The sequence below is a fragment of the Cervus elaphus genome, chromosome 33 (genome assembly GCF_910594005.1).
Source record: "Cervus elaphus chromosome 33, mCerEla1.1, whole genome shotgun sequence".
In the NCBI taxonomy this organism is placed as follows: Eukaryota; Metazoa; Chordata; class Mammalia; order Artiodactyla; family Cervidae; genus Cervus; species Cervus elaphus.
In genome coordinates this window covers 14,942,047-14,964,303 of record NC_057847.1, presented here as the reverse complement: position 1 = coordinate 14,964,303, position 22,257 = coordinate 14,942,047, and the positions used below count along the sequence as shown (strand labels likewise).

The window sequence follows — 22,257 nt, the reverse complement described above, 5'->3', positions numbered from 1 at the left end:
TCTTTTAGGACTGAAATCGCTTAACTGGAATTCTATCACCTCCACTAGCTTTGTTCGTAGTGATGTTTTATAAGGCCCACTTGACATGGCATTCCAAGATGTCTGGCTCTAGTTGAGTGATCATACCATCATGGTTATCTGGGTCATGAAGATCTTTTTTGTATAGTTCTTCTGTGTATTCTTGCCACTTCTTAATATCTTCTGCTTCTGTTAGGTTCATACCATTTCTGTCCTTTATTGTGCCCATCTTTGCATGAAATGTTCCCTTGCTGTCAATAATTTTCTTGAAGAGATTGGTCTTCTTTCCCATTATATTGTTTACTGTAAAGTAAATTGTTTATTGTTTACTGTATTTTGTTGTTATACTGTAAAGTAATATAAATCTTTGAAAGCAAAATTATAAAACAGTAAGAAAACTAACACCTTTTCCATTTTATATTAAATTCCACTCATGAATGTGTGTATGTGTTAGTCACTCAGTCATGTCCGACTCTTTGCCACCCTATGGACTATAGCCCATCAGGCTCCTCTGTCTGTGGGAATTCTCCAGGCAAGAATACTGGAGTGGGTTGTCATAAACTAGCATCTCCATCTATTTTATGCATTTATGATCTATCAAATTTTTCTTAATTTCTTCAATATTTCTAGACTATACAGTTCATTTACAAGTTTTTTCAAATTGTTGCAAATCTCCAAAATTTTTTGTGTATTTATTTTACATAATCTACACATAAATAGACCCCTGCATTTCAAACTTGTATTGTTCAGGGTTCCATAGCATACTTTTCCATTTCCTCTCAGAACTAGGCACATTACAGACACAGAATATATATTTCATAGATTAACAAATATGACTCACAATGTATGTAACCCTTAATTTATGGATTTTTTAAATTAGTATAGAATTGTGGAAAGGAAGGGAGAATGCTGCAGAAGACACATAGACTCTCCTATCAAATACTGGAGCTCGAATCTCATTTTTTCCACTTACTTACTGTATGGGCAAACTATATACAACTACTGGACTTTTCCTACAAACAACTTCCTAAAAAAAGTATTTAAGAAATGAAAAATTGCACTTTATAAGTGTGGCACTATTTATAGCTGAATAAATAATCTCTTCTGTGTATCCATATTTTAAAATAGCCTCATCAGATATCTATGTTGTCTCATGCAAGGGAAATTATTAGGTAGTGAATACATTCAGAAAGAATAAATATATATTTAACTATACTGAAGAAGAATAAATAATTGAAAAGTTTTGCCTAAAATTGTGGTCTTACTAGATAGTTATGGATATTAATCATACAATAAAATAGGCACAATTTAGAAGCGTTCAAAACACCTGTCACTTGTACTTTTTTCAACTTAGAATCACAATAGCCACTTGTTACTATATGTGTAAATCTATATGTTAAGAGCAATGTAACACATTTCATAAGAAATATGGAACTGAATAACTATTATTATCTAAATGTAGAACTTGATTATTTCCTTCTGAACAATCCAAACTGCTTCCAAAGATACATATATCACAACAGTTCCAGCTTTTTAAAATTATAAAATAATACCTGATTTCTAACAGCAAACAGAATCTTCTTTCTCAGAGAGCATATACTTCATGTTCTGTATTGAACAATTAATGTCATTAGAGAACAGAGAGCTAATAGCTCTCATTAAAAACATCTGCACAATTTCAGCTCCACCACAACAGCTGCCAACCTGTTCTGCCCAAGTGTAGATCAAGGTTATATCCTTTATTCCTGCTTTTAAATTGGCTTCTACAAATTTATGATTATTATGATTTTGGAGATTCAAATTTGGTTGCTATTCAGGATTAGTATAAAATGCTAAACTATTAATTCCATTTAATGAAAAATAAAACCTTATCTTGACATATCGGTTAGTACAATAAAACCAATACTGTTTTTATTTTCTGCAGTCAGAATGATAAAATGTATTATCCTTGTTACTTCCATTATTCCTAAGGCCATCAAGAGAAAATAAGTGATTTTTGACAATCTGTTCAATTGATATAGAACCATGTAGCCTTAGATTATTTTCTAATATACAAATTCACATAATGTTAATTTAATTCAGTAAGACTAAAGGGGTAATACTTAAATATGTCATTTAAATTGATGTTCTTAAATTATTAAAAAAAAATTTATACAAAATAAATCATATTTAAGCAATACATTTAAATTCAATGCCAACTGATTTCTTAACTTTATTATATAAATGGACTTAATTCTTAAAGGTGTAGGAAAATAAAGTTCATCTAGATTAAAATATGTGATACATTTTAATAATCAAAGAATAAATTGGAAAGCTGAAGGAAGCAAATAAAAAAGCATGTGATATGAAAGTAGAGAAGGTATAGTCCTTCTAGCTTAGTAGCCTGAGAGCTATGCAAATATTAGCAATATAGTAGGTTTTTTTTTATATTGTGGTTAAAATTCCTTTTTGAACTTAATTATTATTTATCATTTTCTACTAAAGATTTATGTTATTAATCATCAGTTTTCTTTGGAATTATATTTTTCATATAGTTTTTTAAAATAATAAATTGATATAATAATTAAGTTAATTTATATAATAAATTCTGAATTTAAACTATAGTCAAAAAATTTAAACTCAGAAAGTCACACAGTTGTATCACTACCGCCCTCATTTTTATGCATATATGTGTGAGGGAAAGTAATTTATAAATATGCTATAGAACTAACGTTCTGTGGAACACAATTTGGGAAATTTTCCTATTAGTCCACAGATGTTCTTTTATGTAAGATCAAAAGGAAACTATGAGCTATTAGAACTCTGAATATTTATAAAACTCCTAATACCTTAAGAGTATTCAAAACTTTGACTACTTATTAAAACTCTCAAATATCTTAGGTCTGCAAAATTTCCTAGAAACTAACCTCTTAAACACTAGCTATATTATTAGATTGCTAGCAATAGCTACTTCCCTTCAGGCTATAAACACACTTAGAACAACCTCCAAATGATTTTACTTCTTTTTTGGAAACTATTATAGAAAAGGCAGACATACATAGAATACAAGAAATTTTAAGGTTGTAAAATTAAGTTTTATGAAATTTCAGATTTTAGAAGCTCAAAGTGTATAATTAAAACAATTATCATACTTTTAAAGCCATTTCTCAGTTCAGTTCAGCTCAGTCGCTCAGTTGTGTCCAACTCTGCAGCCCCATGGACTGCAGCACACCAGGCTTCCCTGTCCATCACCAACTCCTGGATCCTACTCAAACTCATGTCCATGATGTCAGTGATGCCATCCAACCACCTCATCCTCTGTCGTCCCCTTCTCCTCCTGCCTTCAATCTTTCCCAGCATCAAGGTCTTTTCCAACGAGTCACTTCTTCGCATCAGATGGCCAAAGTATTGGAGTTTCAGCTTCAGCATCAGTCCTTCCAGTGAATATTTAGGACTGATTTCATTTAGGATGGACTGGTTGGATCTCCTTGCAGTCCAAGAGACTCTCAAGAGTCTTCTCCAACATGACAGTTCAAAAGCATCAATTCTTCGGAGCTCAGCTTTCTTTATAGTCCAAGTCTCACATCCATACATGACAACTGGAAAAACCATAGCTTTGACTAGATGGACATTTGTTGATAAAGTAATGTCTCTGCTTTTTCATATGCTGTCTAGGCTGGTCATAGCTTTTCTTCCTAGGAGCGTCTTTTAATTTCATGGCTGCAGTGACCATCTGCAATGATTTTAGAGCCCCCCCAAATAAAATCTCTCCCTGTTTTTATTGTTTCCCCATCTATTTGTCATGAAGTGATGGGGTGAGATGCTATAATCTTAGTTTTCTGAATGTTGAGTTTTAAGTCAACTTTCTCACTCTCCTCTTTCACTTTCATCAAGAGGCTCTTTAGTCATTTCTAGGAATTATTAAAAGGAGAACCAACCAAAGCCAGTTTTCCTACAGTCAGTGTGCTTAAAATCTTTGGATGTTTTGAACTGCAGTTCTTTTACTTTAAGTGAGAGGACACATAGTTGCACAGTTTATTTTCAATCTTTATCTTTAATTTATAATTTACTTGTATATGTAAAATTGAGTTTATTAAGCTTATAAACAGGAGTGATAGGAATGCCAATTTGAGGAATAGATAATTTGTACATTGAGTTTCCCTTATAAAATCAGCATTCCAGTTTGTTCTGACTTAGCAAATATTCTGTATTGTCTGCAGTCCAAAATAGCTTGTATTAGTAGAAAATAAAGGTTCAGAATAGAGGTCAAAATTTTCAAGCCTGCTTCCTCTAAGAAAACATGATAATGAAAGCTAAAGTTTAAGAACATGTTCATTAAGTAAGTTTAAATACACCATACCTTTAGCACACAATAGATCCAATATTATTCATTCCATTGTTTTATTCTTGTAAATGTTAAAATCTTCTTTTCATATTTAACTTAGAAACAGCTAGAGTATTTTACCATATAAGGTAATACAAATAGATTTCTTCAAAATTATCTTTTAATTCATCAAAAAGTGATTTAAAAATCTAAATGTATTAAAATCTAAATGTATAAAAATCTAAAATGTAATACTACTAAAATGTGAACAGCCCTCTGTTTTTTAGAGAAGAGCAGTTAATTTTTTTTTAACTTTACTTTTAGAGTTTTGTGCTTTCCAGATTTTTCAGATGTTTCAAGCCAGCATTCTTTACTATGTAATATGCACGTATGGTAGGATAGAGAAAGAGAGAGATGAATAGGAACAACTTTATTTTTTGAGAGGTTCTGTGATAACAATATTCAGGTTTGATTGATGTGTGAAACTAGTTTTCTCATGAAACACAGTTATGGGTTCTCTGGAGAATCCCACACATTGGAGATCTCTCAGCTACATTGACTTTGATCTTAATAACTCAATTAGACTGAATGTTTACTTCTTCACAACTTGCCGACTATTCAATGGTCACATTTCAGCTTCATTGTCATTTGGTCTCATCCTCTGTCCAGGCAGACAGAACAACAAGATGAAACAAATGTATACTGTTTTTCTCTCCCAGGATACATCTTACAACATCATATTTAGGAGTATCAGGGAAAGCAGAATTGAGGCACTAATATACTAATAGAAAGAAAGAAAGGAAGAAATAAGGAAAGAAAAGAATGAAGGAGGGAAGGAAGGAAGGAAGTAATAAACGCAATCACTTCACAATCTTCCTTTTAGGCATTTGTCCAAAACCCAATCTGAATAGGACAGGTCCTGATAAAACCACAGGCTTTTGACTGAGACCAGTGAAGAGCTACGTTATAGAAGAACAAGGCAAATTGGAAATATGCTAGCTCCTGTAAAAACTGACACGGAGCTCCCAATAATCTTATTCTTAATGTATGGTGAGCTACTCTTTATCAATCTTTGAGAAGAAAATGAAATCCTCTGAAAGGATTTCAGAGAACTGATAATTATAAAAAAGAAATGTGGGAAATATATAAATATAAGTTTAATGCTAGAGAAGAAAGCAACAGATGGGATTCACAGATCACCAAATCACTGGACATGTCAGAAGAGATGATTAGTTGGCCATAATAAATGTTGATATAAAGTGAAGTGCATAGGAGAAAAAAACAGAAAATACTGAAAAGAGCCAAAGAGCACGATGAAAATATTTAATGCACATGAAATACGACTCCTAGATGAACAGACATAAAGCAGGAAAAGGCAATATTTGAAGAAATAATGAGAGTATTTGCTTTCAAACTGACAACACAGTACCACAGATACAATAAACTCTTCAAATATTAAGAATATAAATATAAGAGTTCACAGCAACAGAAAATTTTTAAACTGTGAAAAATGAAATATAAACAGAAAACATTAAAAATGTCTGAATAAAACTCATGTGTTAAACTTCAAAAGCAGTAATAAAATTAACATCTGATCCTTCAAATGAAAAGCATAACAGCAAGAAAACAATTAAATGGTTTAGTTAAAGTTCTAACAAAAATAAATTTCAAAATATGTACTAAGCAACAAAATTAAATCCATATTAAAGATAATGACATTCAAAACTAAAGATAAAATAAAAGTATTTTAAGGCAAAAAATTAAGATAATTTGGCTTTACCACATCTGCACTAAAAATAAATAAATAAATAAATAAAGGGAGTTCTTTAGCCAAAATCATAATAATTTAACTGGAAATAATTATAATATAGGAAGGGATAAGAAGCATTAGAATGACAAAATCTATATATAACTTTAAATAAATCATAATAACTTCTAAATGTATTAAATATATGTGGATTTATATGTAGCATCAATAGCACAGAAAAATAAATGAGGCAGTAAACAAAACTCAGAGGAATAATTAATTGGTCTAAACTTGAGAATATGGGATACAGGTTTTAATCACTGAAGTACCAGTCAATATAATAAAAGTATGCACAGTTAGCAAGCTAATAGAGAATAAAATCAATGATAATTGATTGATGATGATTAATTAAACCAAAGGGCAAGAATTTAAATTGATGGACACAAAGGAGACAGGTAAATAGAAAAACAATAATAGATTGTGTGTGTGTGCTAAGTCATGTCCGACTCTTTGCGACCCTGTGGACTGTAGCCTGCCAGGCTCCTCTTTTCATGGAACTCTCCAGGCAAGAATATTGAAGTGGGTTGCCATCCTCTCCTCCAGGGGATCTTCCCAACCCAGGGGATTGAACCGGGCATCTCTCATGTCTCCTGCATTGAGAGATGGGTTATTTTACACTAGCACCACCTGGGAATTCCAATAAAACTGTATATTTAAACAAATATATCATTAGTTGCATTAAAACTAAATTAACTACATACTGTAAAAGAAAAAGTTCACCAAATCATCAAATAGGTGTGTATATACATATAAGTCCACACAACTTAGTAATTATTATGAAAAGATGAACTTAAAAAAAATCTGATTTACCTAAATTAAAATTCAGAAAAAAGAAGACTTAAAGGCAAGAAATAATATGAGATGAATAGGCATATTTTCTAATGAAAAAATATCAAGTCAGTAAAATATGTGTTCTAAGTATGCATTTCATAACAAAGTATCAAAATATAAAGGCAAATTGAGATCACTGAAAGAAAAAATTGACAAATCCAATATAATTGTTAAATATTTTAATTTCAAATAAGAGAACTGATACATCACAATTAACAAACGAAACAATAGCAATAGTGATGTCATTGTTGTTTATTTGCTAAGTCCTGTCCTCTCCTGACCCCATGCACTGCAGCATGACAGGCTTCCCTGTCTTTCATTATCTCCCTGAGTTTGCTCAAGCTCATGTCTGCTGAGTTGGTGATGCCATTCAACCATCTCACCCTCTGTTGCTCCTTATCTTCCTGCTGTCAATCTTTTCGAGCATCAGGATCTTTTCTAGTGAATTGGCTCTTCACATCAGGTGGCCAAATTACTGGGCTTTTCCCTACTCAGTGTTCAAACCTAGGTCTCCTGAATTAAATGCAGATTCTTTACTGTCTGAGCTACCAGAGAAGACCCATAAGATGTAAACAATATGAATAACAAAATTTGATGAACTGAAATACATATAATAATCCAAGAAATACAGAAAAGACTTTACACAAGGAATTTTTGACAAAAAATACATATATACAGGGCCGTACAGTGTCTCAAATAATTTTCAAGGATGAATTAATCCAGTAAAAAATAACAAAAGACAAATACAATTATCAAAAATTGAATAATACATGTTATATTATAAGCATGAAATAAAATATATTCATTCAAAAACAATACCCAGTTGTGGATGTGACTCATGATAGAGGCAGGGTCCGATGCTGTAAGAGCAATATTGCATAGAAACCTGGAATGTTAGGCCCATGAATCAAGGCAAATTTGAAGTGGTCAAACAGGAGATGGCAAGAGTGAATGTCGACATTCTAGGAATCAGCGAACTAAAATGGACTGGAATGGGTGAATTTAACTCAGATGACCATTATAGCTACTACTGTGGGCAGGAATCCCTTAGAAGAAACAGAGTAGCTATCATGGTCAACAAAAGAGTCTGAAGTTCAGTACTTGAATAAAATCTCAGAAGTGACAAAATGATCTCTGTTGGTTTCCAAGACAAACCATTCAATATCACGGTAATCCAAGCCTATGCCCCAACCAGTAATGCTGAAGGAGCTGAAGTTGAACGGTTCTATGAAGACCTACAAGACCTTTTAGAACTAACACCAAAAAAGACGTCCTTTTCATTATAGGGGACTGGAAGGCAAAAGTAGGAAGTCAAGAAACACCTGGAGTAACAGGCAAATTTGGCCTTGGAGTACAGAAGGAAGCAGGGCAAAGGCTAAAAGAGTTTTGCCAAAAGAATGCACTGGTCATAGCAAACACCGTCTTCCAACAACACAAGAGAAGACTCTACACAAGGATATCACCAGATGGTCAAATCAGATTGATTATATTCTTTGCAGCCAAAGATGGAAAAGCTCTATACAGTCAGCAAAAACAAGACCAGAAGCTGACTGTGGCTCAGATCATGAACTCCTTATTGCCAAATTCAGGCTTAAATCAAAGAAAGTAGGGAAAACCACTAGACCATTCAGGTATGACCTAAATCAAATCCCTTATGACTATACAGTGGAAGTGAGAAACAGATTTAAGGGACTAGATCTGATAGACAGAGTGCCTGATGAACTTATGGACGGAGGTTTGTGACACTGTACAGGAGACAGGGATCAAGACCATCCCCATGGAAAAGAAATGCAAAAAGGCAAAATGGTTGTCTGAGGAGGCCTTACAAATAGCAGTGAAAAGAAGAGAAGTGAAAAGCAAAGGAGAAAGGGAAAGATATTCCCATTTGAATGCAGAGTTCCAAAGAATAGCCAGGAGAGATAAGAAAGCCTTCCTCAGCGATCAATGCAAAGAAATAGAGGAAAACAACAGAATGGGAAAGACTAGAGATCTCTTCAAGAAAATTAGAGATACCAAGGGAACATTTCATGCAAAGATGCATTTGATAAAGTACAGAAATGGTATGGACCTAACAGAAGCAGAAGATATTAAAAAGAGGTGGCAAGAATACACAGAAGGACTGTACAAAAAAGATCTTCATGACCCAGATAATCACGATGGTGATTATCACCTAGATCACTCACCTAGAGCCAGACATCCTGGAATGAGAAGTCAAGTGGGCCTTAGGAAACATCACTATGAAGAAAGCTAGTGGAGGTGATGGAATTCCAGTTGAGTTATTTCAAACCCTAAAAGATGATGCTGTGAAAGGGCTGCACTCAATATGCCAACAAATTTGGAAAACTCAGCAGTAGCCACGGGACTGGAAAAGGGCAGTTTTCATTGCAATCCCAAAGAAAGGCAATGCCAAAGAATGCTCAAACTGCCACACAATTGCCCTCATATCACACGCTAGTAAAGTAATGCTCAAAATTCTCCAAGCCAGGCTTCAGCAATACGTGAACCATGAACGTCCAGATGTTCATGCTAGTTTTAGAAAAGGCAGAGGAACCAGAGATCAAATTGCAAACACCCGCCGGATCATCGAAAAAAGCAAGAGAGTTCCAGAAAAACATCTATTTCTGCTTTATTGTCTAGGCCAAAGCTTTTGACTATGTGGATCACAATAAACTGTGGAAAATTCTTCAAGAGACGGGAATACCAGGCCATCTGACCTTGAGAAACCTGTTAAAAGGTCAGGAAGCAACAGCTAGAACTGGACATGGAACAACAGACTGGTTCCAACTAGAAAAAGGAGTATGTTAAAGCTGTATATTGTCACCCTACTTATTTAACTTATATGCAGAGTACATCATGAGAAACTCTGGGCTGGAGGAAACACAAACTGGAATCAAGATTGCTGGGAGAAATATCAATAACCTCAGATATGCAGATGACACCACCCTTATGGCAGAAATTGAAGAACTAAAGAGCCTCTTGATGAAAGTGAGAGAGGAGAGTGAAAAAGTTGGCTTAAAGCTCAACATTCAGAAAACTAAGATCATGGCACCTGGTCCCATCACTTCATGGGAAATAGATGGGGAAACAGAGGAAACAGTGACTGACTTTATTGTGGGGGGCTCCAAAATCACTGCAGATGGTGATTTCATCCATGAAATTAAAAGAAACTCTCTCCTTGGAAGGAATGTTATGACCAACCTAGACAGCATATTGAAAAGCAGAGACACTACTTTACCAACAAAGGTCCATCTAGTCAAGGCTATGGTTTTTCCAGTGGTCATGTATGGATGTGAGAGTTGGATTATAAAGAAAGCTGACCCCTGAAGAATTAATGCTTTCGAACTGTGGTGTTGGAGAAGACTCTTGAGAGTCCCCTGGATTGAGAGGAGATCCAACCAGTCCATCCTAAAATAGATCAGTCCTGGGTGTTCATTGGAGGGACTGATGTTGGAGGCTGAAACTCCAATACTTTGGCCACCTGATGCAGAGAGCTGACTCATTTGAAAAGACCATGATGCTGGGAAAGATTGAGGGCAGGAGGAGAAGGGGAAGACAGAGGATGAGATGGTTGGATGGCATCACTGACACAATGGACGTGGGTTTGGGTGGACTCTGGGAGTTGGTGATGGACAGGGAGGCCTGGCGTACTGCAGTTCATGGGACCACAAACAGTCAGACACAACTGAGCGACTGAACTGAACTGAACCACATGTGTGTATCCTTCCAAAACTCATATTTTGAGACCTGTTCCTTAAGGGAATGTTATCAGGAGACAGGGGATATGGGAGATAACTAGATTTAGATGAGGTCAGAAAGTAGGGCTTCCACGATGGAATTAATATCCTTGAAAGAGAAAGGGAATAGAGTTTGCTCTCTTTTCTGCTGTGTGATGATACAGCAAGAAGTTGGCTGGCTGTTAACCAGGAATAGGGCCCCCACCAAGAACCTGACTGTGCTGTCACTCTGATCTTAGACTTACAGCCTCCAGAACTGAAATAATCATTTTTAAAAGCATTTATTCTATGATAACCTGTAATAGCAGCACAAATTAAGACACCAGTAAGGTAAAATTGCTGGCAGTCAGTGTAGGACTGTGAGACCTCAGTCTTGTTTTTAATAAATATCTTTTCAATAAATAATAAATTTCAATAAATATAGCCTAAAGCTATATTCTTTGTCCTAAATTCCTTGATCTGATAAGTTATCAGCACTCAGATGCAGGGAAAGGCAGTAATTAACTTCTGGTACATATGCCTGAGGGAAAAAATTGATGATCATTAATCTTAAACCCATATATCTGGTCCATTGTAAAATGGTCAGTGGGAATGAAAAAGGGTAGTGACTTAAACCAAGCATCAAGAGAAGCCATAAAGATGTCCAGCTAAACATTTTGACCTTTAAACTGATGGGATAGAAATAAAATAATGTGTTTTTGGGTTTAGCTCAGTTGGTAAAGGATCTGCCTGCAATGCAGGGTACCCAGGGTTGATTCCTGGGTTGGAAAGATCCCATGGAGGTGGAAATGGCAACCCACTCCAGTATTCTTGCATGGAGAATCCCCTGGACAGAGTAGTCTGGTAAGCTACAGTCCATGGGGTTGCAAGAGCTGGCCATGACTTAGCGACTAAACCACCACCACCAATGTATTTTAAGGACAGGAGCCAAGCAAAAATGCATGGATTAAGGATATAAAAACTCCTGGACTCTTTAACTGCCCTCAATGTCTATGCTGAGATTTTTGTACTTTTCTCCTGTCTAATAAATCCTCTTTGCTTGCTACCATGAGTGTTTCTGTGCATGGATTCCATTCTTCTGCTCCAAGAACAAGAACTCAGATTCCTGTTTCACTAGGAATAGTCAGCTTAAGGCATTTCATTGATAAGGACTCTCCTCTTATTTAATAACCTTAGTCTATAAGTCTAGATTTTAATTATCAATTTTTTAACAAAATCAATGTGCCTAACAAAATATGTGCCTCTTTATCCCAAGAATTTTCTTCAGTAAGTAGTTTAGCATTAAAAGATCAATTACATTCCTTTTACATTTAAATTGTCAATAGATATTATTATACTAAATCTTGTGTGCCTTTTAACATCCCTATGCTGCCTACTCACTGTTTTCTTATAAGATATAACATAGTTACTATACATTACATAATTATGTTACCTTTCTGCAAGTCTGTATATATAAGTATCAGTTCAGTTCAGTCACTCGGTCATGTCCGACCCTTTGCGACCCCATGAATCACAGCACGCCAGGCCTCCCTGTCCATCACCAACTCCCGGAGTCCACCCAAACTCATGTCCATTGAGTCGGTGATGCCATCCAGCCATCTCATCCTCTGTCGTCCCCTTCTCTCTTGCCACCAATCCCTCCCAGCATCAGGGTCTTTTCCAGTGAGTCAACTCTTCGCATGAGGTTGCCAAAATATTGGAGTTTCAGCTTCAGCTTCAGTGAAGCTTCAGCTTCACCTTCAGTCACCCAGGACTGATCTCCTTTAGGATGGACTGGTTGATCTCCTTGCAGTCCAACGGACTCTCAAGAGTCTTCTCCAACACCACAGGTCAAAAGCGTCAATTCTTCGGTGCTCAGCTTTCCTCACAGTTCAACTCTCACATCCATACATGACCACTGGAAAAACCATAGCCTTGACCAGACGGACCTTTGTTGGCAAAGTAATGTCTCTGCTTTTTAATATGCTATCTAGGTTGATCATAACTTTCCTTCCAAGGAGTAAGTATCTTTTAATTTCATGGCTACAATCGCCATCTGCAGTGATTTTGGAGCCCAAAAAAATAAAGTCTGACACTGTTTCTACTGTTTCCCCATCTATTTCCCGTGAAGTGATGGGACCAGATGCCATGATCTTGGTTTTCTGAGTGTTGAGCTTTAAGCCAACTTTTTCACTCTCCTCTTTCACCTTCATCGAGAGGTTTTTAGTTCCTCTTCACTTTCTGCCATAAGGGTGGTGTCATCTGCATATCTGATGTTATTGATATTTCTCCCAGCAATCTTGATTCCAGCTTGTGCTTCTTCCAGTCCAGCGTTTCTCATGATGTACTCTGCATATAAGTTAAATAAGCAGGGTGACATTATACAGGCTTGACGTGCTCCTTTTCCTATTGGAACCAGTCTGTTGTTCCATGTCCAGTTCTAACTGTTGCTTCCTGACCTGCATACGGGTTTCTTAAGAGGCAGGTCAGGTGGTCTGGTATTCCCATCTCTTGAAGAATTTTCCACAGTTTATTGTGATCCACACAGTCAAAGGTTTGGCATAGTCAATAAAGCAGAAATAGATGTTTTTCTGGAAGTCTCTTGCTTTTTCAATGGTCCAGCAGATGTTGGCATTTTGATCTCTGGTTCCTCTGCCTTTTCCTAAAATTTTATGTCTAAATCCCAAATTAATGTTCCAGGTACTTTCGCAGTCACATCATAGCGGCACAATCAGAGCGGAGGAAACTTTGAATTGTTTGCTCTCTATATTTCCAACTGATGCTGAATGAGGTGACATTTTGTTTTCTTGTTTCAGTGCTCATACTGTAAACAAGATTTATTTAGTGCAACTGGTTTTGCATTTTTTGTCCATTTTGTTACTTAAAATGCCATGAATCATATTGTTGATATGCTGTCTAGTGCTGGTAAGCATGAGAAGACTGTGATGGGCCTTATGAAAAATATATGTGATCAAGAAAAGTTGTATTCAGACATGAATTATAGTGCTGTGAATTTACTGTTAGTGAATCAACAGTATGGTACATCCAGGAAAAGGAAGGAGATATTTCCCAATTTGTGTATGAGGCCACTCTAGAAAGTACTAAAGTAACATCCATAGTTTGTGATAAAGCTATGGAAAAGATGGAAAAGTGTCTAAATTTGTAGATTCATGAGATGGCAATTAGTTTTTTTTTTTTTCTTTTTTTAAAATAAGCACAGCAGTGATATTGATAGCCAAACAATTTTATAGTGTCAGATGTTTGGATTTAATAGAATTGAGATGGTAATAAAAATCTTTATATTTAGCTAGCAGAATGAGTAATTCAAATGCAGACAGTTCACTCTTTGAAAAACAGTAAAAAAACAACAGAAATCCAGCTATTTTCAATTTAAGGACTTTTTGTTTGTTAGCAATCAAACTTGTTAAAACTATTAGAGCAACATTGTGAAGCACTAATATTTCAAAAATATCAGTGGGGATTCCAATCTAGTTGGTCACAGGAAGATATTGATTTCCTCTCCCCAATTCCCACAGCTTTTTATATAAAAAAGAAGTGTGGTTGGAAATGGACTGATTACTCCTATAATGTTTGAAATATTCTGGAGAAATCTTGACAATTATTCAGACACATCTTCCTCTAAATCGGTATTCTCTTATGTTGTTAGCCACTTAACCAAAGGTTGGTTTGCAAGAGTATACATCAATTTCTGTGCAAAAAAAAAAAAAAAAAAAAAAATGTGGATAAAGTGACAAATTTTATATATATTTTTTAAATGATTAATACTTTAAAATTTTTATAAATACTTTGAAAATACTTTAAAATTAAAAATCTATTTCAAAACTTTTTGGTGTTCTTATTTGGGCAGAATTTATATATGACTGAAGTTCTGAATATGGTCATCACAATATAAATTTTATGGATTTTTAATGGTTTTATAAATTAATACAGTCTTAAAGAATGCTAATGTCAAGATAATGTTTAAAGTGCTTTGGTTTTTAAACAATTTTACAAATGTTTTTATCATTAGTTGTATTTTTATGAATAATGTAAGGTTACTTTATTAATATTGGCACCAATTAGAATATGGAGATTAGTATATATCTTTTTATCTAACATAATCACTTAATGGACATTAATGTTTAGTTTTATATACACATAACTGAAATTCCAGTAATAAAGCAAAATTGTGACTGTTTTGCTACATGTACATATATTATAGCATTTTAATTTATTATCTAGGACAGAGAGTAACTCCGTATTTTCCTTTATCATGTGTTTGAATACATCATGTTCACATATGCTGATTACATTTCTGCAAGGACTTGCCACTATCTGTACTCAGTAGTTTTTGAAAATGTTAACCCAAAGGGGAATAAAGAACAATAATCATTAACACAAAACAACAAAATTTTGTCTAAATTTCCAAGCTCAGAATTGGCCTGCAGTTTATGATTAATGAAGGTAAATATATACTGAAAGCTGATTATGTGTTTCATTTTATGTGATGCCCTATAGGGCTGCAGCTTAAGAAAAGCAGTATCAGAATCTCTCAAATCTCAGTACAAGTTTGCTTTCCCACTTGCATTGATCTTTGGATAGTACTTAGCAAACAGAATCAGCAATAATAACTTTTGTACTAAGCAAATTTTGAGCAATTTGAATATACTTATCTCCTAGTGCCCCAAATTAGCATTGTTTCATCCAGTAAAACTATGACACGTTGATTCTTAGATTGATAAACATGGTAGAGGACAAACAAAAATGTATTTCCAAGCAATTCTTGAGCCTTTTTACAAGCTCTAATTGAATTCCTGAGGTTTTCTTTGTTTTATAAACTCTAATGTATTTTGATAAGGAGATCAAACCAGTCCATCCTAAAGGAAATCAACCCTGAATTTTCACTGGAAGGACTGATGCAGAAGCTGAAGCTCCAATACTTTGGCCACCTAATGCTTAGCTGACTCAATGGAAAAGACCCTGATGCTGGTAAAGACAGAAGGCAGAAGGAGAAGGTGACAACTGAGGATGATATGGTTGCATGGCATCATTGAATCAATGGGCATGAGTTCAAACAAGCTCTGGGAGACAGTGGAAGACAAGGAAGCCAGGTGTGCTATAGTCCATGTGGTCACAAAGAGTTGGACATGACTGAGCAACTGAACAGGAACAATGTCTTTTGAATATTCATTCTGGTTTTATTTACATAAGAAATTACAAAATTTGTCTTCTATAAACACCTCAAGATTTCCTTCACAGTGGTTCTGTGTTCCCAACTGCTGTTATATTTTATTTCTCATCAAAATAACAACAGCAAAAGATTAGTTTTATTTTTTTTATTTATTTATTTTTTTTAAGGGGCTGCCCCACAGGGCAAACAGGTTTATTGCAGCTGCAGCCAGTGATCAGCGGTTAGACTTGGCCACGCGCTCCAGCTCATCCTTCTTCTTGATGGCGTAGGAGTTGGAGGAGCCCTTGGCTGCGTTGATGAGTTCATCCGCCAGGCACTCGGCAATGGTCTTGATGTTCCGGAAGGCGGCCTCCCGGGCACCGGTGCACAGCAGCCAAATGGCCTGATTCACACGGCGCAGTGGGGACACATCCACAGCCTGCCGCCTCACTGTTCCAGCTCGCCCAATGCGGGTGGAGTCCTCCCGGGGGCCGCTGTTGATGATGGCGTTCACCAGGACCTGCAGGGGGTTCTCGCCAGTGAGCAGGTGGATGATCTCGAAGGCGTGCTTGACGATGCGCACGGTCATAAGCTTCTTGCCATTGTTGCGGCCGTGCATCATCATGGAGTTGGTGAGGCGTTCCACGATGGGGCACTGTGCCTTGCGGAAGCGCTTGGCCGCATAGCGGCCCGCGCTGTGGGGCAGGTACTTGGCGTACTTCTCCTTGACAGCAATGTAATCCTGCAGGGAAATGTCATTGATCTGCACGTCGTCGGTGCTCCACTTCCCAAAGAGCTTGATGTCGGGGGTCTCTGCTACTGCAGGTGCAGCTGTTTCCCACTCCGTCATCCTGAAGGCACAGCCTAGGTGTCTCGATCGTTCGTCGTAGACCACGCGCTGACCAGGCACAGACCTAGTTTTATTTTAAAAATTGTATAAATCTAACAATGGACTCATGACTGGTTTGAGACTTTTACTTGTTCATTTTATCTTATCCTATCTAAAAGAAGCAAACTTTTGGTTATGTTTGATATTATATGTTCATTTTGTTATTGATTTGTATTATTACTGTATAGATAAGACACTAGAAAATTTGTATTTATCTTTAATCCTATTTTTTAATGCTTGTAAACTCCTAAAAGCTCATATTCTAAACTACAAATAAGTATTTTTTAATAGCTTACTCTAATAGTTTAGAAAACAGCATTTAAAATTTTTATTTAACTTGGTAAAATATTAAAAATCAGGGCTGTATACATGATTCATGTTGATATGTGGCAGAAATCAATATGACATTGTAAAGTAATTATCTTCCAGTTAAAAATAAAACAACATGAAACAGCCATAGGTATACATATATCCCCTCTCTCTCTAACCTCCCTCCCATCTCCCTCCCCGTCCCACCCCTCTAGGTTGTTACAGAGCCCTGGTGTGAGTTCCCTGAGTCATACAGCAAATTCTCATTGGCAATCTATTCTACATTTGGTAATGTAACTTTCCACATTATGTTTGGCAGAGACCAATACAATTCTGTAAAGCAACTATCCTTCAGTGAAAAAAATAAATACATTTAAAATTAAAAATATAACAAAAAATTAAATAAACAAACCAAAAAGAAAAATAAGGACAGTAACATGGATAATTACTTCTGACTAATCTACAGAACTCATTCAAGTTTTGCCAATTATCTTTTTTTTTTTTTTGCTTTCATTTTCCCATTTTATTTTATTTTTTTTTCCATTTATTTTCATTAGTTGGAGGCCAATCACTTCACAATAGTCAGTAATTGTTGTTCAGTTGCTCAGTTGTATCTGATTCTTTGTGACCCCACCGACTGCAGCACATCAGTCTTCCCTATCCTTTGCTGTCTCCTGGAGCTTGCTCAAACTCATGTCCATTGAGTTAGTGATGCCATTCAACCATCTCATCCTCTGTTGCCCCCTTCTCCTCCTGCATACAATATTTCCCAGCATCAGGGTCTTTTCCAATGAGTATCCACATTTCACCCATAAGTCATAGCATATATCAGTGGGTTTTGACTAAATAATTATTGATCGTGTTTGTCAAGTGATGATCTAATATTATTTCTTCAGTATTTATTAGTTACTATCCCATTGTAAATAAAAAATAAATAAAAAATTTCTCTCCTCAAGTAAAACAAAATTTGGGGAATTTGATGAATGATACATGGGAATTCTTTGTACTATTCTTTTTAAAAAATAATTACTGGAGTATGGTTGATTTACAATATTGTGTTAGTTTCAGGTGTACAAAGTGAATCAGTTTTACATACACATATATCACTCATTTTTATATTATTTTCCCATATTGGCCTTTACAGAATATTAAATAGAGCTTCCTGTGCTATACAGTAGTTTCTTATTAGTTATCAGTTTTATATACAGTAGTGTATATGTATCAGTCCCAATCTCCCAATTTATACTTCCACCCTCTTACTCCCTGGTAACTGTAAGTTTGTTTTCTACATCTATAACTCTATTTTTGTATTGTATATAAGCTCATTTGTACCCTTTTCTTAGATTCCACATATGAGTGTTACCATGATATTTGTCTTTGTCTCTTTGACTTACTTCACTTAGTATGATAATCTCTAGGTCCATCTAAGGTGCTGCAAATGGCATGATTTCATTGTTTTTTATGTCTGAGTAATACTCCACTGTATATGTGTACCACACCTTCTATATACATTCCTGTGCTGATAGACATTTACATTGCCTCCTTGTCCTGGCTACTGTAAATAGTGCTGCATTGAACATAGGAATGCATGCTTCTTTTTAAATTACAGTTTTCTCCTGTTATATGCCCAAGAGTGGGACTGTTGGATCATATGGTAGCTCTATTTCAGTTTTTTAAGGAACCTCCAATAACTGTTTTCCATAGTGGCTGTACTGTATTATTCTTGATGTTTCTTTCTTTCTTTTTTTTTTTTTTCCCCTAAGTTTGATGTTACTTCAAAATATGTAAGTGAAAGAAAAAGTAAGTGTTGGGAACTGAGCATTTCAAGCAAATAAAATGGAGGAAATGTCATTGTAATTTATGTCACAGAATTATAAAACAAGGTGTTGAATACATTGACCACATGGACTCTGAAAATATGCAAGATGGTGAAATACATTTAATAGGAATGAAGATAGAATCAGGTCAAATGTCCTTAATGAATGTGGAGGAATTAGTGGGAGTAGATAAAATAGGAAGTGTTTCAGTTCAGTTCAGTCACTCAGTCGTGTCTGACTCTTTGCAACCCCATGAACCGCAGCACGCCAGGCCTCCCTGTCCATTACCAACTCCCAGAGTCCACCCAAACTCATGTCTTTTGAGTTGGTGATGCCATCCGACCATCTCATCCTCTGTCATCCTCTTCTACTGCCTTCAATCTTTCCCAGCATCAGGGTCTTTTCAAATGAGTCAGCTCTTCGCATCAGGTGGCCAAAGTATTGGAGCTTCAGCTTCAACATCAGTCCCTCCAATGAACACCCAGGACTGATCTCCTTTAGGATGGACTGGTTGGATCTCCTTGCAGTCCAACGGACTCTCAAGAGTCTTCTCCAACACCACAGGTCAAAAGCGTCAATTCTTCGGTGCTCAGCCTTCCTCACAGTCTAACTCTCACAACCATACATGATCACTGGAAAAACCATAGCCTTGACTAGATGGACCTTTGTTGGCAAAGTAATGTCTCTGCTTTTTATTATGCTGTCTAGGTTGGTCATAACTTTCTTTCCAAGGAGCAAGCGTCTTTGAATTTCATGGCTGCAATTGCCATCCGCAGTGATTTTGGAGCCCAGAAGTGTTTAAGATTATTAAAATGAGTTACACATTGCTAAAAAATGAATATTTATGGTTTGGAAGACACAAAACTATATCCCTTTCTTTCCAACTGAGAGTCAATTTTCAATTAAGGTAAGTAATAGAATATTCAGGAAAAAAAAATATTTAATGAGAAGTTTTTAGCAAACTCCTAAGAAATAGCTTTCTAGTAATAATTGCTTTTTATATAACACAGCAAAATCATCATATCTATTTTCTGGGAAATAGGCAGCATATATATAGAATAATACAACAGAAGTTATATGGTTAGGATAAAACTGCTCATTATTTTTTCTCAATTATATTAGTGTTTAAACTGCTAATGATGGAAAATATAATACCTAATGTGGATAGAACTTTTTAAATGTTTGTAAAGTTAATGAATCCAAAACAAGAAAAAAAAAAACAACTTTCTATTGTTGCAGAGGATTTAATGGAAAGAACTTGAAAGGGATAGGTATCACTTAAGGAAATGGATTAGCACAAAAGGAGAGAGAAGAATGTGGATGATAGTTCACGAGAGGGCAGATACTTAGATGAGCCATTTTTAAGTTCACTAGATTAAAAAAAAAAAGACATGTGTAAGTTACCTAACTTTAAGGTTTTACCTAAAAGTTTTGTATAAAGTTTATTTATTTATGTGGACCAATCTGGGATATAACATCCTGCTACATAGATGTGTCCACTAATTTTACTGCTCTGAGAGTATTTCCAGGAAATTCACCTATGTGTATGGTGACAGTGTCAGTAAACCACAAGTGTGAATTTATTGCCTTACTATATTCCTTGAGTTTTCTGTTTCCGTGTTGTCATACCTGGCCCACTGGCTAAGGATTGTGATTAATAAGGTGATTCCAAAGGAATATTTAAGAGTTTGAATGACCTTGTAGTTACTTTATGTAAAAGTTATTTAGACTCATCAAGGATGATTAAATTATACCCATAAATTCCCAACATGGAAGATCAGTATTTTTTCTTAGTCAGTAACAGACTATATTTCTACTGGGAAAGACAATAAATATATGAAGTATTAGTGTGTGAAGAGCATGATCAAAATAAAGTTAGCCTCTCAGCACTGTTATTTTCTGTAATGTTGAAAGAACTAAATCCAGTGTTTATTTGGTGGTTGCTTTCTCAGTAACTTAAAATATTTTTTCAGGAAATTTGGACCAAGTTATTTCAAGATCCTATATACATCTGACATCATTTAAAGTTGTGATTCACTCTTTATAAATTACTTTATATATTCATGGAATATATATAAATTTATATATATATATAAATTTATATTATTATATAAATTTATAAATATATAAATTTATAATTTATAAATTACTTTAAATATAAAATTACTTTATATATTCATGGAAATTAAACCAGAATCCTATCTTAAAGTACCAAATTGAAACAAACAATATATTTTAAATCAGTATTTATGCTAAAAGAATATATAACATTTACAGAATGATGGCAATTTCAAAATAATGTTTCAAACTTTTACAAAAAGGTACAGAGGAAAATTATTGTTTTGCACATAAAAAAATTATTTCTGTTTATTTCATTTAAAATATCCTTCAATACTATACAATGAAATGCATGGATCTTAAATTTATTGAGATTGACTTTTACATATGATACTTTTATGTAATTGTCACCTGTCAAGATGCAAAGTATTTTCAGCATCTCAGAACGTTCTCATGTGCCACTTCCTCGGACTCTCCTCACCTGCCCAAAGATACCACTATGTTGATATTTTTGATATCTATCATGTATCATGAAAGGCATAAGTATTTTTGAGATATGGCTATGCATAAATAGCTTTAAATGTATGACTACTTATATTAAAACTGATATTAAAAATCTAGAAAACAAATTTAAAACAATATATGTAAAATAAAACACTAGCAAATGAAGTTTTTCAAGAAAATTGAAATTCAGAAAACGAAGTTTCTAGTCTTCCTTGTTAGGATAGAAGGGAGATTATGAAGGTTATCCATCTTTATTCCCTGGTAAATTCTAGAAGGTAAATTTGATCTTTCCCTGTTTATGAAGGAAGGAGATGATTTTAGTCAGACTTTAAACTCATGTTTTGAATGATCAGGAGGCTAATAGTTTGACATATGTCTAGTGTAACACTATTAAGAATTGTTTAATGAGAATTTTAACGTTTTTCCTGATCTAGTATATCCCTTAGTAAATTTTTTTCAAGAAAACCCTTATCAAAGCAGCTTATGAACTATAAACATTTGTTAATTAAACCATGTATGCATTTGAAGCTTTTCCTATTACATAACATTTTAAAGAGTACTGATCTTTGTATTTTTAAGCTGTGTCTTGGCCCCAAAGCTGCTATAACAGCTTGGCCAAATCACTAAACTCAGCCCTCTTACACAGATAAAGGAGATGATAAAAATACCTTATAGAGTAATTGCTTGATTTCAGTTGAGGATACTCAATAATGCACTTAGCATTTTATCAGAAACTCAATTGCCACTTTGTTGTTGTTTAGTCACAAAGTCATGTCTGACTCTTTTGTGACCCCGTGGGCTGTAACCTCCACCTGTCCATGGGATTTATTTTCCAGGC

The 22,257-nt window shown here is 35.1% G+C and overlaps 1 protein-coding gene across 1 annotated transcript; it reads right to left on the bottom strand.

The window, feature by feature from the left end:
* Positions 1–16,036: 16,036 nt before the first annotated feature.
* Positions 16,037–16,756, bottom strand: LOC122688449 (40S ribosomal protein S5). Its single transcript, XM_043894447.1, has one exon. It carries the CDS (start codon positions 16,690–16,692, stop codon positions 16,078–16,080), a length of 615 nt encoding a protein of 204 aa, XP_043750382.1. The 5' UTR covers positions 16,693–16,756; the 3' UTR covers positions 16,037–16,077.
* Between the last annotated feature and the right edge of the window lie 5,501 nt (positions 16,757–22,257).

Bases quoted from the DNA above. Each gene is read 5' to 3' on its own strand.
- LOC122688449 (XM_043894447.1), bottom strand. From the start codon at position 16,692: ATGACGGAGTGGGAAACAGCTGCACCTGCAGTAGCAGAGACCCCCGAC.